Consider the following 21,198-nt stretch of genomic DNA (forward strand, 5'->3'; position numbering starts at 1 on the left):
ACAGCCATGTTAGCTTCCGGGCTTGTTCCTCTGCATTCTCGGCCCGCCGGTTGGCAAAGGTACTCAAAGTGCGCCACTGTCGTATAATGCCAGGAGAAACAACCAGCCTAAAAATTTTTTCTGTCCCCTCCTCTGCACGCCATTAGACAAATTTCCGAGGCATGCTTGCTAGAGGCCTTGAAGGATCTTCGCTAGACAAATCCACACAAGGGATTGCACCTTAGCTCCTGTTTGGAGCTGGTGCATGACGACAAGGGTTGAAGAGCTCGTAAGCTCGAGCTTCTACCGTACCGGACAGGAATCCACAGTGGGTAATAGACATTCAAGCCTGAGACAGCGGTATGTTTAGCTCGCCAATGTGGACGGGGCAGAGGCCATCAGACCCACCATGATGGGATGTGGGGCTTATCAGATCCTTTTTGACAGAAAGCCATGCACACTCCGACGTCGGATATCAGATCCTTTCCAAGGTCGGCTAGAAAGCGTTGGAGAGAAAGGTGTGAGTCTTTTAATTGATTAAAACAGCTGGGATGTTTTTACGGCAGTCATTAAGGCACAACCCGAGCCCTCCCTAATGAGGAAGACGATCTCCGAGCTGCTTCATTTGGCTTAAAAGATGCGTTTACGCGATGACTGACTAGCGTCTCTCTAGCTCGGTAGCCCAAGTTTGAATTATCTGATGAAAATTTATCTGATGAGGGATAATCTGATGACGCTTTCCCGTCCTTGGTCGACACGCGAATCATACTTGCGCTAACTAACAGTCCCCTCGCCCCTAAATTTGTAGGCTTGCTAGAACTTTACCATACCACAGTAGTTGCCTTAGCTGCTGCTGCTGCTGCTGCTGCTGTAGAGTGGTCCCCCATCACGTCACACTCGTGAATCACAAGTCAATGTCTCTTGAGGCCACAGTACTCGTCACACATTGTGTTCTAGTAGAGGCTCCATTTCATCTCGGCACTTTCTACCGAAGGCTTTTTGCTGATCCTGGGCTTTCGTCCACGCGAGAAATAGAAAAATCAAGACCAAAGAACCTTCCAAAAAATTGGTGTTCCTGTCATCGATGCCGAGGCGTCGCTTTGGAGCACGTCTCCACACCTCTGGCGAATCGCGCTAAAAACTCTATGGTCAAGGGAGCAGCCAATGCCTTCACACTTGGGCAGACCCAAAGGCCCCTCATACGATACCATGTCTAGAGCAGTCGGAGCGTGTCTGGGGCGGTCAATGCATCGATATTATGAGTGGCAGAATGATAATGGAGATTTGAGCACCGTGATCCTTTCTTGACCATAGAACACCTTGTCGCTGCAATTCGTGTTATGATTCTCGACAGTTTGTTGAACATTTTTCTGGCCTGATAGACACATCCTACAGCTTGGGGCCTCTCATTGATTGTCTCCAATGGCATATTTGCGCTTCACGCCCTTTCCTGATCTCTGCTCCTCCCTTCAGCAGAAGGAGCCACAAGTCCGGTCTGAACAGCAATGGCGGACCAGCATTCCAAGCGTAGCACACGATCAACTCGTGGTAGCCTGGGGACTGCTCTTGCAAGCATATACCGGCGAGGATGAACCTGCTTTTCTCTTGGATAAGGAAGCAGTCACTGTAAATGCAGCTAATCTGGTATATATTCGCCGTGATGAAGAGATTCTAGACAATGAATCTACAAGGCATACTGGCCTGTTTTTTAATCTGGTACTCACACTCTTTTTTACTTTATGAGATCGCTGCTGACTTTCCTCGTCCCTAGTCGCCTGCACCGTGCCACCTTGCGTTGCAATTAGAATATGATGTCGAGCGGTCCACTGGCCGCCTTACGAGCTCTGGTCTTCTGTCTCCAAATTGTTTGGCACAGGTTGGCCAGCAATTGACGGCAATAATGCGCTCCCTAATTACGAAGGAGAATGATACGACCTACTCTTATCCTACCGACTGCGGCGAACCACTCTCAATTCTCAATAAACATCCCCGCTTATTTAACGGCCCGAACATGCTTCATCGGTTGCTCGAGAAGCACTCAGAAAAAGAAGACTGTGCAATTGACTTCCTGGAGGCGGATGGGTCTCATAGGACTTATTCATATGCCGCTGTGGAAAAACACTCCAATAATATTGCACTTAAGCTTCGCACACTCCTTTTCAGCGGCGATAATGCTTCCAAACAGCATATTATACCGATACTTATTCCTCAGTCCCCCGAGCTTTACATTTCAATCATTGGAATTCTCAAGGCTGGCGCCGCATTTTGCCCGTTAAACCTTGACGCTCCGCAAGATCGGCTCCAATTCATTTGTAAAGATGTTTGTGCAAAAGTCCTCGTCACAACTCAAGCGTGTGAGAAACGACTAAGCTGGCCTGGCTGCCCACAAACTGTAAATATTGACTTAATTACGGAACCTGCGTTCGAGGAAAGAGAAGGGGAAAAACGGGTCGCAGAATGTATCGACTTACACCAGGCTGGCCTGGCATATGTAATGTATACTTCTGGAAGCACAGGGGCTCCTAAAGGTGTTGGGGTCTCCCATGCCGCGGCGAGTCAAGCGTTATTAGCGCATGATCGTCATATACCGTCATTTAATCGTTTTCTTCAGTTTGCTGCCCCTACGTTCGACGTCTTCGTATTTGAAACATTCTTTCCTCTGTATAGAGGTAGTGTCCTAACTACGTGTCGTCGGGATCAGCTTCTAAGGGACCTACCCGACACCATGAGTAGGTTGCAGGTTGATGCGGCAGAGTTGACGCCGACAGTCGTAAGCGGACTATTGCGGACGAGGGATGCTGTCCCAACACTCAAGGTGCTGCTTACGATTGGCGAAGCTCTGCCACGGGGAATAATCGATGAGTTTGGCGGATCTTCAAGCCAGCAATCAATACTATACGCAATGTACGGACCTACTGAGGCCGCCATTCATTGCACCTTGGTACCTCGAATGTTATCAAGTAGCAAGGCTGGTACAATTGGCGTTCCGCTGGATACTGTATCTGCTCTTATTATACCACCACACCGTCCAGGGGCTTCCAGCCCGGACGATGTTCAGGCCTTGCCTCAAGGTTTCGTCGGTGAGCTTGCCGTTGGTGGAAATCAACTCGCAGACGGTTATCTCAATCGACCAAATAAGACAAAGGAAGCTTTCATTGATACCAGGCATTACGGTCGGATCTACCGTACCGGGGACAAAGCAAGGTTGCTCGCAGATGGCTGCATTGAGTTCCTTGGAAGGATATCCTCCGGCCAAATCAAGCTTAGGGGCCAAAGAGTGGAACTAGGGGAGATCGAAGAAGCCGCTACACAGACAATAGGTGTAAGGTTATCCGTTGCCTTAGTGATCCACGGAAAACTTGTGGTTTTCTGCGTCGCTGATGACAATCGAGTCACGTCGAATGATGTATTGAGTACTTGTCGAAGCTGGCTTCCAGCATTCATGGTGCCTGCTGACATCGTCGTGACAAATGAAATTCCAAGGCTAGCATCAGGCAAGGTTGACAGGAAAGCGCTGGAACGCGACTACCAAGAGTCTCAGCCTTCGGGCACCCTTCCGGGTGATGAGGAGCTGGATGAGATCGAGCAAAAGATATTGGAAACCGTCCAAGGCATTTTAGGTTCCAGGATTTCGAAATCTGCAAGTCTTGTCTCAGTTGGACTTGATTCGTTACTTGCAATAAAGTTGGCTTCACAACTTCGTCCTCTAGGATTTGACATCAGTGCTGTTGATCTATTAGCCCTCAATTCCGTTGAGAGAATTCGCACCCGCTGCAGTCCATCTGAGAAAGATTTTGTGGTCGACAGTAAGCAAAAGAACGCTGAGCATATCTGGCAGGAGCGATGCGCTCAAACACGGCACGCCATCGAAGATGCTTTAGGCACAACAACTACGATCGCTGATATTGAAGGTACAATGCCTTGTACTCCTTTGCAGGTTGCCATGCTCTCTGAGACTGCAAGGAACCCCAAAGCATACTGCAATTGGATCGAGCTTCAAGTGCGTTCAGATGTTTCTATTCCACAGATCAAAGAAGCCTTTCAAGCTGTCGCGAAGAACAATACAATTTTAAGATCCGGATTTATCAGTGCTCCCACTAGTACGGGGCCTTATGTGCAAGTTATTTGGCGAGATCTTTCAGATACGCAATTTCGACAGACTGAAAAGTTCAGCTATGGATTTAGCTTAGACGGGATGAACGCCTATCTGCGGCCTTTGCGCGTTCAAATTGGTTTCATTGATGGCGAATTGCGCATCCTAGCCCACATTCATCATGCTCTTTATGACGGCTGGTCCTGGGAGCACCTTTTGAACGACATAGGAGACCTGATTAAGGGGAAGCCCCTCGTCGAACGTCCGCAATTTCAAGAAGTCGTTAAATATAATATGAAGTTCATCGAGGGGCTCTCGTTTTCTGAAAGTAAAGCGTTTTGGCAAGCACGACTTGCTGATATTACACCTTCGTTACTACCGAATCTCAGTGGCCGCGAGCCCGCACCTCCCAGCTTTGATATTCAGCACTGGAGAATGGAGACAAGCCCTGCCAAGCTGGCAAGCTTCTCTAGAAAGCTTGGGGTCGGCCTACAGACTTGTTTCCAAGGTGCCCTGGCTTATATCCTAAGCCGCTACATTGGGACATCGGAAGTCATAGTAGGCAACGTATTTTCTGGTCGTACCTTGCCTATCACTGGTGTTGAAGAAATCATGGGTCCGTGTATCTCTACCTTGCCGGTGCCAACTTCTGTACTTGCATCACAAACTATTGCGGAATACTTACAAAATCTCCACCACAAAAATCGGGAAATGCTCGAATTCTCAACATTCCCCCTTGGTGAGATCAAGAAATGCTCGAAAATGGAACCTGGTCAGCCACTTTTCGACGTATTATTCGTATGGCAACAAACGCTACAAAGCGAAGATGATTCCCGAATATTTCGCCAAATAAATTCTAGGGATTTTCTGGAGTTCAACCTTACTTTGGAAGTTGAGCCTTCCCCGGATCAAATCCGAGCAAAGGCAACTTTTAATGAGTCTATAATTCCTCAAGCCCATGTTGAAATTCTTCTGCGGCAGCTAGATCAACTTGTTTCTGCTTTCATCGACCGATCGATCGAAAGGGTTTCCTGTTTGGACTCTTGCTTTGACCAGCATGCGCTATCCATCCAGAGCATCAGCGATGATGTCCATGATCCGCCAAGCCCATCAACCCTTTTTGAGGCAACAGTGCAGCGAGCACCTGGAAATATTGCAATCACAATCGCTAATTCTATCACTGGCATCGAAGTCGAATATCAATCCTTAACATACCTCGAGCTGGATCAGCGCGCAAACCAGCTTGCTCATTTCTTGTTAGCAAATTCAGTACAGCCGGACGATCTCGTCTGCATTTGTATGGAGAAATCGTTGGAATTATACACCTCAATATTAGCGGTGATCAAATCAGGTGCGGCATATTTGCCGTTAACGCCCGAGACTCCAAGAGATAGATTCAAGCATATCCTGGAAACCGCGAAAGTAAAGCTCTGCCTCGCGAGATCTTCCTCGAGGACCACGTTGGAAATTCCAGAATCCGTCGTTGGTATCAATGTTGACGAGACAGACTTCGGTGCTTTTTCTTCCAAAAACCCTGTGTCGCCGTGCAATGACTCGAATATTGCGTATGCAGTTTTCACCTCCGGAAGTACAGGAACGCCTAAAGGTGTTCTGGTGACACGAAAAAATCTTTCAACCAACCTTGAGGTCTTGATGACGGAGTACCCACACCCCTTGGGTTCACGATTATTACAAGCTTGCTCTCAAGCTTTTGATGGTACGTTGGATTCGTTGGGATTTGCCCTTTTAATGAAAATTATTCATCTGACTTCATTCTTGCAGTTTCTGTTTTCGAGATCTTCTTTACATGGTCCACGGGCATGACCCTTTGCTCTGCTACCAACGATGTTTTATTCCGTGATATCGAACATGCAATCCGGAAAATGGGAATTACTCACCTGAGTCTAACGCCGACGGTGGCGGGGCTCATAGACCCACGTAACGTTCCCAATGTCAAATTTCTCGTCTGCGCTGGTGAAAGCATGACTTCGAAAGTTTTCCGCAGCTGGGCTGGCAGAGGACTTTATCAAGCCTATGGGCCGAGCGAGACAACCAATGTTTGCACACTCAAGTCCAGGGTACTTCCGTCTGATGCCATTAATAATATCGGTCAAGCTTTGCGTAACACCTCCGCTCTCGTTATTCGAGGCGATAGTCCGAACATATCACCCGTTCCCAGAGGTAGTTTGGGTGAGTTTTGTTTCGGTGGGGACCAAGTTTGTCGAGGATACCTCAACATGCCTGCAATGAACTCTGAGAAGTTTTTCTCGCACCCGGAGCTCGGCAAACTATATCGAACCGGAGACTACGGGCGGATGCTGCATGATGGTTCTTTGGTGTTCGTAGGCCGAGCCGATGAGCAGGTCAAACTGCGGGGGCAGCGAATTGAGCTTGGGGAAATTAATAATTGTTTGCTTCAAGCCTCGTGTCTGGAGAATTGTATCACGATGCTCGTGGAATCTCACACAACCCGCGCCGCGCAGCTAGTATCGTTCTGGATCCCATCAGGCAGCGCCAATTCTGAAACGAGAATCTTATCTGTTGACGAAGGCATAAAGGTCCACATCGGGGAGCTAAATGATCGTCTCAAATTGACCCTCCCTGCATATATGCAACCTGCATTTTTGATCCCAATTACACAAATCCCTCGGACCAGTCAAGGGAAGGTCGACACACGCCGGCTACAGTCCATCTTTGATGGTCTGGGAAACGAATATCTCGATTCGGCGTGTCAGCAGCAAGATGAGAGTGAGTCAGGAACTGCATGGTCAGATCTTGATCTGAAAATTCTAGAGGCAGTTTCGCAGGTTGTTGGTGTCTCTGCCTCAGCTATTCGGCGTCATACCTCATTATTCAGTCTTGGACTTGACTCTATCTCAGCTATTGCTCTTGTGGGACGCTTGAGAGAGTCCCTTTCCTGTCAGCTTGACGTCTCAGCTATTTTGAAAAAGCCCACAATTGCCTCACTAGCCGGCGAAGTCATTAAGCTCCGCCAAGAAAGCAAAGAAGCTAAAACAGTCTCGACTGATCCTCAGATTTACTTTGATCGAAGCTTTTTGGACGATACTGTGAGTATATTCGAAGGAAATGGGAAGAGTGTTAGAAAAATACTTCCGTGCACTCCCCTGCAAGATGCAATGCTTTCGGCTGCCATTGCTCGCGGCAACAAGGCTTACTTTAACCATTCTGTCATTGAAATAAATGGTGACATGGAGAGGCTTAGAAAGGGCTGGGAGATGATGGTGAAGAGGCACGATATCCTTCGGACTTGTTTTGTATCCAGCAATAGTCGGGTTTCTGCTTTTGCTCAAGTTATTTTGGATCAATGTGATACTCCTTGGAGGGTGATTGAGGCTTCACCGGACTCGCTTGGAGTTGCAATTGACGCTCGCAAGGCTGAAATAACAACGTTCATGGACAAAAATGCGCCGCCATTTGCTTTATCTGTCTTCAGAACATCTCAGGGGATACATTTGCTTCTATCGATGCATCATGCACTTTACGATGGTCGCGCTTTGTCATTGTTGTTTGAGGAAGTCGAGCATGCTTATCTCGGACTGGAGTTGATGCCCACTGTTCCTTTCGAATCTTTCCTCGAATATTCGGCTGGAATGGAGAAAGATGAGGCTGATGCATTCTGGGAACGGCAACTGAAAGATTTCACACCAACTTCTTTCCCTGATCTCACAGGTAAGTCTGCTCGGGAAAGGAGAACGCTTACTGGAAGCAGTGTCGCAAGAATGGTCTCAGCTTTGCCGCTTAGCAAGATACAGAACGAATGTAGACTGCTTTCAACAACTTTGCTTGCCGTGGGTCAGGCCGCCTGGGCCAAACTCTTGTCTGTTTATCTGGGAGAAGAGGATATCTGCTTCGGCAATATTGTAAGCGGCAGAACGATTCCCCTCGATGGCGTTGATCGCATTGTGGCGCCTTGTTTCAACACACTGCCAGTCAGGGTTGCAGTGACCCAAAGTCCAACAAATAGAGATCTGGCACAGAAATTGCATGCGATAAATACCTCTGCCCTCCAATACCAATTTACTCCGCTCAGACGCATTCAAGCCAAGCATGGCGAGAGCGGGACGCATCTTTTCGATACATTATTCCTGTTACAGCAACCCCAATCAGGTCTCGACCACAGCATATGGGCTTTAGAGGACGACACTGGAGACATGGACGTATGTATCTTGCTCTTGAAGAATACATTCATGGGACCTTCTAACAATGTCTAGTTCCCTGTTGTCTGTGAGCTGATACCGAATACTGCGGAGAACACTCTTCAATTTTCATTATATTACTATCAGTAAGTTAAAAATATTGTGTCCCAGCATGACAAATTTCTTACTTTGCACAGTTCCATTATGGATGACCAAGATGCATACCGGATCCTGCGTTCGTTAGACGTCTCACTTTCAACCTCTTTCGATCAACCTTCAACTGCTCCACTCGATTTTAGTATGTTCTCCCATGACCTTCTTTCATCGAGCAACACGGACTTCAAAACTCTCAATCCATTAAACGGAGATGTCATAACAAAATCTTTTGAGAGGAATGTGGCGTTATCTCCGAATGAGCTTGCGCTAGATTTTCTGGGGGCGGATGGGCAACGGACAATCTGGACTTTCGACCAGTTGAATAGATACGCCAACCGCATTGCGAACACTTTAATCGCACGGGGTACGAGTTCAGAAGAGGCAACACCAATTTGTCTTCGGAAAAGTCCCCAGTTCTATGCGAGCGTGCTGGGTGTCCTAAAAGCTGGTGCTGCTTTCACACCGATTGATCCTCAAGCGCCAAGCGAGCGAAAAGCGTTCATTCTCCAGGAACTTGGTGCGCGAACCATACTTTCAAGCAGCGAAATTGACCTCTCGTGGTGCGACGTTTCCGTTGTTGACGTCGACATTGTCATGAGATCCGACGGCTGTGCTACAAATCCAAACATCCCATACAGCCCTTCGAGCCTGGCGTATAGACTCTACACCTCTGGTTCGACCGGACAGCCGAAAGCGGTCAGCGTAGAGCATAGAAACGCCATCCAAACAATTGAGAGCTCAAGATCGGCTCTACCATGGGAAAGAGGCTTACGTTTTCTTCAGTTTGCGGCCATTACCTTCGATATGTGCTACTATGATTGCTTTTTGGCTTGGAATTTTGGGCTAGCATTGTGTGCAGCTCCCCAATCAACGCTGCTGAATGACCTTGCCTCTGTTATTAATCGTCTGAATGTTGACATGCTCGACTTGACACCCACTGTGGCCTCCACTTTAGCACGATCGGCTGTCCCGTCGGTAAAATGTCTTTACTGCATCGGTGAAGCTATGCCTCAGAAACTGGCCGACGAATGGGATGGCTTATGTTTGAATTCTTACGGTCCAACCGGTGGGTTTCATCTATTCATTGCTCACAGATTTTTTTACACTAAACTTCCGATAGAGGCTGCTATGTGCTGCACAGTATATAGAGTTCAACCAGACATCAAATCCTCCGTTATCGGCATTCCTTTTCCAACTACGTCGTTCACGGTAATTTCTCGTATCAGCGGCTGTACCGTGCCAACGTACGGAATTGGAGAATTACTCATCGGAGGAGGCCAAGTAGCTCGCAACTACCATGCAAACAAAAAATTGACCAAGGCCCAGTTCATCATTGGTAAAGATGGACAAAGAAAATACAAAAGCGGGGATCTTGTGAGAATGCTCGGTAACGGGCTTTTTGAATTTATTGGGCGCGCCGATGATCAGGTCAAAATACGTGGGCAGAGGGTGGAGCTTGATGAGATCAATGCCGTAATTAAGGCTGGAGTTGATGGAATTAGGGACGTTTCGACGCAGGTATTGAAACAATCAACAAACACAAAGGAGCAACTAGTCAGTTTTCTTGCGACTGGCTCGTCTTTCGACATCGATAGGGCCCCTACAGTCAAGGATTGCGCTCGCAAAGCGGCATCTCGGAAGTTACCAAGCTACATGGTACCTACTATCTTCGTTGTACTAGACAATATCCCTCTTTCCGCAGCAGGCAAGGTTAACAAGCGTGCACTGCTTGAAACTTTTCAAAAGGAACAAGAGAGCAGCCTTGATACCCAACAAGCATCCGATGCAAATGCTCCGGAATCCCATGACTGGTCTCCTGAAGAACAACAGGTCCGTTCCATCCTGTCCACGCTGTCAGGATTACAGAAGCAACAGATGAGACGGGATACAACCATCTATCAATTGGGCTTAGATAGCATCAGTGCTGTTCAGATTGCGTCTTCTCTTCGAGACCGTGGCTACCAGGCTAGTGTTGGCGACATTTTGAAGGTAAAACTCATTGCATATTGTCGAAGTACTAGAGATTAACTTGAGGCAGGGCCCGTCAATTGAGCAAATTTCCACCACATTGAGAGCTGACGCAAGCAAAGTTGACTTGCCGATTTTCAATTTTGAACGTTTCGAAAAGGAAAATGGCCAAAGTGTTCGCGCCACTCTAGGGAACCGTCAAGTTGAGCTAGAAGCGATACGGCCTTGCACGCCTATACAATCTGGAATGATTGCCCAGTTCATCCATTCTCAAGGACATATGTACTTCAACCACCTTGTCTTGGAGTTTGATAGCAGCATCGACACCAACAGAGTCCTTGAGGCTTGGCAAGCGGCTGCGGTGAAATTTGAAATACTTCGCACCGGTTTTGTCAAGACTTCTGACAGACAATATCCGTTTGCAATGGTGACCTACAAAGCAGCAGCCTTGCCGGTCCTGTGTGGTGATTTGGGAACTTCCTCTTCTCCACTTGCCACCCTGCGAAGACAGAGACAGGATATCGGAAGACGAGTCCTTGATAATTTGCATCTGCCACCATGGCACTTGACCACGGTGCGCACACAAGAGGGGAAGCTTACGCTCCAACTTTCCGCGCATCATGCTTTATATGATGCACACTCTCTCAACATCATCCTCAACGACATTCAAAGTTACTACCATACAGGCAATATGCGATCGACCCCTTCGTTGAACCCTGTTCTTGGTGCAATTTTAGCGGCAAATGAGGATGATACTGAGCAGGAAATCTTTTGGCGTGGAATGAGTAATCGTGTCGCCGTCAGCAAGTTTCCAAATTTGACGCCTTTGCGGGTCAGTGCAAACAGCAGTCCAGTTCTGACAAAGGTCTGTTCAGAGTTGCGCACCAAACTTGAGTATAAGTGCAGGACCTTGGGCATCACCCTTCAAGCGGCTGGGCAAGCTGCTTGGGCGCGGGTTCTGTCGGCTTATACTGGGGAATTTGTTGTGACCTTTGGATCAGGTAAATAATGTAAATCTCTGCTAATATTCATTTTGGCTAATCCATCCGCCAGTCTTTTCTGGAAGGACGTTGGGTAGGGATGCTGAACTGGCCGTATTTCCCTGCATATCTACGCTGCCCATCCCTGTACAGGCTACAGGAAGCAACCTTGACTTGCTGCGCCAAGTCATGGAGACAAACGCCAGGTTGATACAGCATCAATTCACGCCCCTTCCAAAAATCCAGCATTGGACTGGCAATCCATCTCGAACTCTTTTTGATACTCTTTTTGTATATCAGAAGATTAGTGAAAAGAGGCAAATAGCCGACTTTGGATCCGTTGTTGACGAACAGGCTTCAGTAGACGTATGTACTACTTTGTGTCGTGCGCTGTCCTTTGCTGACATTTCTCGAATAGTATGCCATCTCGATCGAAATGGAGCCTCTAGGTGCCGAAGATGTTGAGTTTCGGATCACATTCAAGGAAGATTTGATCCCCCCTAAGCAAGCCTCAATCTTGTTAGATCAGCTTCACGCAGTGCTTCTGGACACGCTCAATTCTCCTCACAACGACTGCAGCGATATGACAAATTTAAACCCCGCCCTCCTATCTGTCGTTCCTCCAAAGCAACCAACTCTCTCCTCTGAGGTTGAATTACTCCATCAGTTTGTTGAGCTGCATGCTCTCAGGACGCCGGGCAAGGTAGCCTTCGAGTTCGCAACAGATCTCCATAGTGGGAATACGGTGAAAAGACAATGGACATACCAGCAGCTTGATGAAGAAGGAAATAGAGTAGCGCATCTGATACAAAAATATGGCGCTTCTCCTGGTGATCTTGTTGGCATTTGTTTTGACAAATGTCCGGAGGCTTCTTTCGCTATCCTCGGTATCATGAAAGCTGGCTGTGCTTATGTTGCTTTAGACCCGAGCGCGCCAATTGCACGAAAAGGCTTTATCATTAAGGATTCTCAGGCTAGACTTATAGTCACGACTACTGATCTGACGCATGAACTGAGGGAGAACGTGGAGGTTCCGGTACTGTCTCTTGATGGCGCAGAAAATGCCTCGGGAATGCCATCGAGACCGCCAACTTTGAGCAGGCAAATTTGCGCGTCTGATGCTTGCTATTGCCTTTACACATCTGGTATTCCAGCTCACTTCTCTACTTTATCACATTGCTAATTGGTCGTTAGGAACAACTGGTACGCCCAAAGGCTGCGAGCTCACTCACGAAAATGCCGTCCAAGCTATGCTGGCTTTCCGCATCTTGTTCTACCCACATTGGGACGAGCAGTCGCGCTGGCTCCAATTTGCATCTTTCCATTTTGATGTTAGCGTTCTTGAGCAGTTCTGGAGTTGGAGTGTTGGTATTTGCGTGTGCTCGGCTCCCCGTGAACTCATTTTCGAAGACATAGCTGGCGCTATCCGTGAACTCGAAGTGACGCATATTGACCTTACTCCTAGCTTAGCAAGGATATTGCATCCCGATGATGTTCCTTCATTATGCAGGGGCGTCTTCATCACTGGTGGTGAACAACTTAAACAAGAGATCCTAGATGCCTGGGGTCCTAAGCAAGTGATCTACAATGGGTATGGCCCTTTCTTTGCTTTCCTCTTTTTTTCTTGGTGTCAACGGGGCTGACAAATTGTAGATACGGCCCTACGGAGGCGACCATAGGAGTCACAATGTATCCAAGAGTGCCCGAAAATGGGAAACCTTCAAATATTGGAAAGCAGTTCGAAAACGTGGGCTCCTATGTGTTTCGACCCGGAAGTACAATGCCCGTGCTACGCGGTGCCGTGGGTGAGCTGTGCGTTTCCGGAAAGCTTGTTGGTCGAGGTTATCTGAATCGACCAGAGCTCACTCGCGATCGATTTCAATACCTCGAACAATTTTCTGAGAGAGTATATCGCACTGGAGACTTGGTGAGGACCTTACATGACGAAACTTTCGACTTTCTTGGGAGATCCGATGACCAAGTCAAGCTCCGTGGTCAACGTTTGGAGATAGGTGAGATCAACGACGTGATAAAAAGAGCGAGCGATAGTATCGAAGAAGTTGCCACACTCGTGGTTCGGCACCCGCAGCAGCAGAAGGAGCAGCTAGTATCATTTGTTGTTTCCAAGGATTGGAAAAGGACCAATAGCAAAGACCGCAATCCTTTGTTTGTTTCAGGGTTTAGCAAGGAAATGGGTTCCATTTTCAACGCTTGCAAAGCAAAACTACCCGGTTACATGATTCCGACTCACTTTCTTCCTTTGACCTCCATTCCTCTTTCCCCCAACAACAAAGCTGATGCACGAAGGCTCAAAGATATCTATTGTGAGCTCTCTATTTCGGAGCTACAAAATCTCACTACCGCCGGCAGCGAGGATGAAGAGCAGCTCGTGGGTGAAGAAGAAATAATAGCTCAGATATTATTACAGAGGACCGGTCTTGAGGGCACAAAGGTTACAAAAGCATCCACAATATTTGAACTCGGTCTAGATTCGATCTCGGTTATCGAATTTGCTAATGAGTTGAAACGTGTCGGATTCGTAGGAGCTCATTCTATGCTCATACTACAGAGTACGTCACGAGATAATTCTGCTAACCAAAACTACAAAGGGCTAACACGTTATAGATCCTGCACTTGGTCAGCTTGTTAAAGCTTTGGCGTCAAAAGAAGGATCGGATACCACTTCCGATGAAGCTTCTCTCGTTTCCTCGCAAAGAATCAGGGCTTTTGCTCATAGGCATACATACACCGCCTGTGAGGCTCTCGGGCTCCCCCAGGATAGCGTTGAGAGTATTGCGCCATGTACTCCATTGCAGGAAGGAATGATCTACCGAGCGCTTGAAAGTGACAAGGGGCTCTATTTCGCTGCATTCCGCTATCATGTTAAAGAAAGCTTAAATTGGCCTGCCTTGAAGGAGGCTTGGACTCGAGTATTGGCCTACACGCAGATTCTACGCACAAAATTTGCCTTGACCGCGGATGGCTACGCCCAAGTAGCTCTAAAATCGATGGCCCTGCCTTGGCAAGAGGTATTCCTTCCCTCTTCCGAGGACATTGGTGCTGTTTCAAAGCAATATTATTCGGAATGGCACAGCAACAGCCGCAGCCTGGAGGAGCGCCCGTTCGAGCTTGTGATTTTCCGGTCGGGCTCTCAGACTTGGATGTGCATCCATATTTTCCACGCGCTGTATGATGGTATCAGTCTACCTATGATACTTGATAGAGTCCTGCAGGAATACAATGGAGAGGATGGCATTACTTACGGTCCTCCATTTCAACAAGTGCTGGCGCTTGGACCGCTCAAGGAGCCAGCCAAAGCTAAAGACTTCTGGACAAGACATCTGAAACTTTGCAAGTATCAGGAGTTGCCGCCAATCATCTCTCAACCCTCTGCAACCGACTCATTTGTCTCACGGGACTTTCTAGCTTCCAAGCAATTGGAAACGGTTAGAAGACGCTTGAATGTCACAGCACAATCCTTAATCCAAGCCTGCTGGGCCACTGTCCTTCAGCGAATATTTAATGCCAAAACCGTCACCTTCGGTCTCGTGGTTTCGGGACGATCAGCGGCTGAACAGCTTACCACTACAATAGGACCCTTATTCAACACTATCCCGTTCGCCGTTACGTTGGAAGAATCCGAAAGTGGAGCTAGCCTCGTTCAGAAATGCCATAAGCTGAACATGGAAGCTTTGCAATACCAGCATACCCCACTACGCAATATTGCCAAATGGTGCCAAAGAACGCCAGATCACCCTCTATTCAATACTTTGTTTGTTTTCCAAAAAGAAGTTGATTCTCCGACTGTGCAGCCTGAGTTATTATGGACTCCACTTGAGGATGAGTCGCAAGCTGATGTAAGGCCTTCCCTATAATATCAATTCTCCATTCTTAGCTAACCTCTATTTATTAGTATCCAATTGCTTTGGAAGCCCATCAGAAAGCCGATGGGGTTCTCCGGCTCACACTTTCTGCGCAAAAGGAAATATCGAACAATGACACATCGATACAACTTCTCATCGAATTGGATGCTGCCATAGCACGCCTCATCCATGACATGGATAGCACCGTTTCTCTTTCCCTTTCTAACGGCCATGCACCAGAGAGAGATGTCTCTGGGGAAAATACAACTCAAGAGGATAAAAATCTCCTCAATGGCTCCGCAGCAAACAATACCTTCCAATGGAGCCCCACTGCCGAGCATATCCGAGGAGAGATAGCCGATTTAGCTGGGGTAGAAGCAACAGATATTAATGAGCATTCCACCATATTCGAGCTTGGCCTTGATAGTATTGATGCCATCAAGCTTTCTTCTCGGCTGAAGCGAAAGGGACTTCATGTTTCCGTCGGCGATATTTTGAAGGCTCTTACAGTTCCAAAAATAACACAGAAGCTGTCCGGTGCGATAATCACAAATGGAACGGACAATGGAGCACTCAAGGTCAATGAATACCGAAGACTGCTCATGGAATATCTTTCCAGAAACCAGCGAAGCATTGAGGATATTGAAGATATTCTACCTATTACTCCTCTCCAGGAGGCAATGCTTGCGGATATGCTTACCACCGAGTTTTCCACGTATTTCAACCATGACGTTCTGGAAATTGCACCGACAGTGGACGTTCGCCGCCTTCGGAGCTCTTGCGCTGCCGTTGTCCAGAATTCTCCAATTCTTAGAACCGCGTTCCTGGAAATCGACGACCCTGCTATTCCGGGAACTTACGCACAAATGATACAAAGATCCTCGCCAAATCCTCGAACTTGTCAGATGGTCTCTCTTGACGAAGACGATACATTTGACAAGATATTTGAATTCATCAAACGGGATGTGATGAAGTGCATGCAGGATATTCCACCCTTCAGGATCACTGTAGTCACTGGAGCTGAGAAGAATTATCTTGTCCTGTCTCTTGCCCATGCCTTATATGATGGCTGGTCGATTGGTCTTCTTCATGAAGACATTCATAGGGCATACCACGAGAGTTATAACCCTCGGCCGCCTTACAACACACTTATTGAGGAGATAGTTGCAGCCTCCGGGGACGAGGCAGAGAAATTCTGGGCAAACGAGCTCTCCGGAGTGTCACCTACCTGCTTCGGTGAACAGGACAAGCCAATACGCGAACAAGGAGGACTGTCTCGTGACGAATGCACTGCATCTCTCGGTCTTGAGAAGGTACAATCATTTTGCAAACAGTTTGGAGTCAACCTGCAGGCGCTTGGTCTGACGTGTTGGTCCATTGTCCTCGGAAATCGTCTTCACAAATTAGACATAGTATTCGGTACAGTTCTTTCTGGTCGAAACAGTGAAGAAGCGCAGGAGATAATGTTCCCTGCCATGAATACTGTTCCGGTCCGTGTTGTGCTTCATGGAACAGGCAAGGAGATGGTCCAATATCTGCAGGAAACCAGTGCCAATATGATGCAGTATCAACATTTTCCATTGAGGCGTGCGCAGGCCCTTGCAAAGACCGACGGACGGAGATTGTTTGACAGTCTGTTCATTTATCAGAAAGGCTTTGCCGCTGGAATTAATGATGGGACGCTCTATCATTCTGTCAATAGCTTCTCGAATACTGAGGTAAGATCTAGTCCTTATTTTGATTAGCTCTGCATTTTTTTAATACTGATTCTTTTCTTATGACAGTATCCCGTCTGCGTCGAAATGGAGGCGTCAGAGGGTGATCTAGTTTGGCGAGCAGCGTGCCAAGGGAACTCTTTTGATGCAGCGTCCACGCGCGAACTTTTGCAAGACCTAGACCAAGCGCTCTTCTCGATCATCTCAGATCCGGATTCTTCCATTCTAGATGTCCAGCAGAACAAAGTCACTCTCTGTGGGCTCTCTCCGTTTACCATTGATGACTTTACTGCCGATCCTCGGCCGGGAAGCTCACCGGCTTTACTCAAGCAGCCTACCAAGAATACTCACTGGTCTCCAACTGAGATGACTGTTCGAGAGGTTCTTGCCAGTGTCGCCAGAATTCCATCCCAGGAGATTTCCAAGGATACCACAATATTTCATTTGGGTCTCGACTCGATCAGTGCGATCAAATTGGCATCCCAATTGAAAAAACATGCCCTGAGAATCAAGGTTGGAGATATACTGAAAGCGGGTACTGTCGAAGGTATAGCGCGTCTTGCTGGGTCAGAGGGCGCTCCAGATCTTCAATTTGACGCAGGCGCCGTTTTGCTGAGAGCGGTTGGGGACGTTCGAGGTCAAGAGGTCGTTGCAGATTTTGGTTTCCAACAGGATAACATCGAACGAATTGCTCCGGCAACACCAGGACAAAGTTATTTCCTTACTTCCTGGCAGAATACAAGAGGTTCGCTGTTCTATGCAACCTTCAGTTATATAATTCGGAAAGACTTGAGCGCATGTCGGTTGGAGGAGGCTTGGCAAACTTTGGTTGATCGCTCGGCACTCTTGCGTTCAACTTTCGTCTCAAGCGGCTCCACCCGTGCTCCTTTCCTGCAGATCACCTTTAAGTCATACAAGAACAGCATTGTGTGGGTTCCAGCTAGCGATAAGGGCATCTTCGAAACGCACAGGAAGGTCGACTTTAAACTTCCTCCCGTCACATTATTTGCTTACAAGGATGATAATAGAGTCATACTAAACCTTCAGATTCACCACGCTCTATATGATGGTGTCAGTCTACCAGCGCTCCTTCGCAGTCTTGAGGTTCTATGTAATAATGTCCACGCTGCGGTTGACCTTCAAGCTGATATGGACGACTCTATCGCTTTCTTCTACCTTGAGGAAGCTCAAGTCAAACGACGCGAGTTCTGGGCAAATTATTTGACCGAACAAAACCCCCGCCTCTCTATAACGAAGCCGCTTGAAGCCCCTCATAGGACTCAGGTGTTCTGTCCGAATGTTATCTCAAAGGTCCATATCTTGGAAAGCTTGGTCAGAGAAAACGGGCTGAGCATTCAGGCTCTCTTCCTGGCTGTCTATGCGAGGGTCTATGCTGGCCTGGTTCAGCATTCTCAACCTGGTGAACCTGCTCAAGTAGTGTTCGGAATGTACCTTGCGAACAGGTCCCACTGGCTCGAGAAGACTTCGAACAATGGAGCACCCACGGTCAATTTCGTGCCCCTGCGTGTTTCTCATCCATTAGATGGATCCATAATGGCAATGGCACAACAGGTGCATAAAGACCTTCAAAATGTTGGCAGTCTCGAGAACTCTGCTGTCTCTCTGTGGGAAATTTTTGAATGGACAGGTGTTAAAATTGACAGCTTTGTCAACTTCCTGAAGCTACCCGGTGCAGACGACATAAACGGAGTTGAGCCGGACACAGCAAAAGCTGGCATTTCCATTGAAGAATGCATCCCATCTTGGAGCGGTGGTACAAAGACTGTTGTCAGGGATAATGTGGAAAGATTCACAGACCCTTTGTTGCTGAAGAACAATCCTGTCAAGGAAGTCCTTCCGGTATGTTCAACTCGCGTGAAGGCATTACGAAGAGTTTGCTAACAACGAGATTCAGCCTGCAATAGATATTGAAGCCTCGATCACTGCGGATTCCCTGGATGTTGGAATATTTGGCTCAACTGAGCTTGTCGATATAGATGAAGCTGAATCTGCGATAAAGCAGATTGGTAACATACTCAAAGCGGTTCAGGATACTGGTGATCATAACATGGTATAGATTTTTGGATAGATCATGTTTTTTTTTCTTGTTTTTACTTTTTTATTTCTAGTTTTTGGATTTTCTCCTGTAAATACATTTCTGTAGAGTATATCGTTGTTACTATTATAGACTTAGGCGCTTTCTTCAATATAACTATAGATACTTGGATGCTTTTGAGAATGCCAACGGTTCGAAAAGAGAAATAGAAATGCGATATCATGTGAACAAAAAATATGAAAATTCTTGAGGCTATTAATTTCATGCTCGACATGAAACTTTTGGAAGGGAAAAAAAAATAGCAAAAAAGTTGGACGGATGGGTGATCGAAACCCAGACCTCCCGCATGCAAAGCGGGCGCTCTACCACTGAGCTATACGCCCAATTGTTGTTGAAATAGACTAGTTCTACAAAATATATGTACCTTATACATTTTGGGAATAGCGGCAAGGTAACGCGACTTTATAATAGGAAGCTTGTTTGAGCTTAAGCACCGCTACTCACTCTGACCGTTCCTCTGTCGTGAGCAATGGGTGGCAGTCAATGGAAGCAGAAGGGGGCTGTTGCTCTCTTTCTTTTCCTTTGTTTCATCCAGTGCTCTTTTGCTTCAACTGGCGATAGGCTCCCTGAATTTAAAGAATGCGTACAAGTAAGCCAACTAGCCGTTTCACAACTTTGTCGTCGTCATTTGGTACGATACAGAGGCTAAATTGGTGTTGACAACAGATATGTGAACGACAAAATTGTAACGCTGGATTTTCTCTACGTGCGTGAGAACGTTGATCCCTTTCATACCACATTTTATGCCAATTCTAATTAATCATTTCTTGTTTTGATTCAGCGCTCCATCTCCGATTGCTTCTCTGGACCTGCCCGGCCGAATGCGATTACACCTGCCAGCATATCATCACTGACCTCCGACTGACTGCTGAGCCTCCGATCGCGAATCCTGTCGTGCAATATCATGGGAAATGGCCATTCTACCGATTCTTGGGCATGCAGGAGCCCTTTTCGGTGCTCTTCTCCGCGCTGAATTTACTCGCTCATTACCAGGGAATATCGAAGATTCGTGGAGTGATACCAGACCAGTACCCGCTACGGAAGTATTATTTTACATTGGGATATTTTGGCATAGCAAGCTGGGTCTTTAGCATGATCTTTCATACTCGCGACTTCGATGTAACGGAGAAGGCGGATTATTTTGCCGCGGGCGCAAGCGTGCTCTACGGACTGTATTATACCCTGATTCGAATTTTCCGACTCGACCAGAACACACCGTCCAAACAGACGGTTTTGAGGTGGTGGACTCTCTTTTGTCTCTCTCTTTACGCGGCGCATGTTGGCTATCTCACGCTGTGGCGATGGGACTACACTTACAACATGGCTGCGAACGTGGTTGTTGGGGTGATTACGAATATCCTGTGGAGTGTCTTTAGCATCAAACGTTACCAGCGCCTCAAGAAACCATGGGCTGCCTGGCCTGGTCTCATTGTCGCATGGGTCATACTTGCTATGAGCCTGGAGTTGTTGGATTTCCCGCCATTCTTGGGGATGATTGATGCCCACAGCCTCTGGCATCTTGGGACAGTGTTGCCTACGATCTGGTGGTACAAGTAAGTGTTAAAATGACTGCAGGTGTGGCGCTTACGTTGCTGACGTTTACATTTAAAAAGTTTTCTAGTCAAAGATGCACAACAAGACCTGGAAGGGGTGAGATTAAAAGCTTAGATCAGCATCGCTACAGCGTCATAGAGGAAGCAATTAAGCAAGACATTAGAATCATCAGATTATTCCACAAAGCATGACATTCATTTCCTTTTCAAATGTACAAAGTAATCAGTCACCATTGATATAGGCACCTCGAAAAGGAGACCGTCACACGGTGCAGAAGAGCAAGGCTTGTGGTCATGGGGGGAGATCTGACAAGTTTATTGTAGCTATAATCTGACACCTAGAGCTAGTGTGCTAGACAAGTAAATGATAACGGGCCAGGGACGGGCATCGGAGCAACACGAAGGGCCGATGATTGAACGAAATGCTCGGTAAATGATTGGCCAGGTTTTTTAACTGGGGAAACCTCTTTTACTCGTAGTGTCTTCTGTCCCTTTCTGGGGATTTCACTTGAACCGGCGGCCGCTTGAAGTGGAATTTCATGTTTATTCGTCTTTTTTTTTCTTTTCCTTCTGTTGGCTGTGCCTTACTTCTTCCTCCTCCTAGTCTTCCACCAAACA

The 21,198-nt window shown here is 47.3% G+C and overlaps 2 protein-coding genes and 1 non-coding gene across 3 annotated transcripts; 2 read left to right on the forward strand and 1 right to left on the reverse strand.

The window, feature by feature from the left end:
• The first annotated feature begins 1,054 nt into the window (after positions 1-1,054).
• On the forward strand, positions 1,055-19,110 carry L228DRAFT_224294 (nonribosomal peptide synthetase 2). Its single transcript, XM_018330342.1, has 15 exons — positions 1,055-1,695; positions 1,751-5,789; positions 5,855-8,250; positions 8,305-8,375; positions 8,427-9,451; positions 9,506-10,374; positions 10,424-11,354; positions 11,407-11,699; positions 11,752-12,478; positions 12,528-12,924; positions 12,987-13,903; positions 13,959-15,190; positions 15,247-16,914; positions 16,981-18,771; positions 18,827-19,110. The coding sequence occupies exons 1-15, from the start codon at positions 1,402-1,404 to the stop codon at positions 18,986-18,988; spliced, it is 16,812 nt and encodes a 5,603-aa protein (XP_018185235.1). The 5' UTR covers positions 1,055-1,401; the 3' UTR covers positions 18,989-19,110.
• Positions 19,111-19,278: 168 nt separating this feature from the next.
• L228DRAFT_t125 lies at positions 19,279-19,350 on the reverse strand. Its single transcript has one exon. It is a non-coding gene; the product is annotated as a tRNA-Ala (tRNA).
• Positions 19,351-19,491: 141 nt separating this feature from the next.
• On the forward strand, positions 19,492-21,040 carry L228DRAFT_224297 (Per1-like protein). The gene is made up of 4 exons (XM_018330343.1): positions 19,492-19,616; positions 19,694-19,733; positions 19,809-20,580; positions 20,641-21,040. The coding sequence occupies exons 1-4, from the start codon at positions 19,497-19,499 to the stop codon at positions 20,693-20,695; spliced, it is 987 nt and encodes a 328-aa protein (XP_018185236.1). The 5' UTR covers positions 19,492-19,496; the 3' UTR covers positions 20,696-21,040.
• The last annotated feature ends 158 nt before the right edge of the window (positions 21,041-21,198 follow it).

The sequence above is a fragment of the Xylona heveae genome, assembly GCF_001619985.1.
Source record: "Xylona heveae TC161 unplaced genomic scaffold L228scaffold_12, whole genome shotgun sequence".
NCBI lineage: Eukaryota > Fungi > Ascomycota > Xylonomycetes > Xylonales > Xylonaceae > Xylona > Xylona heveae.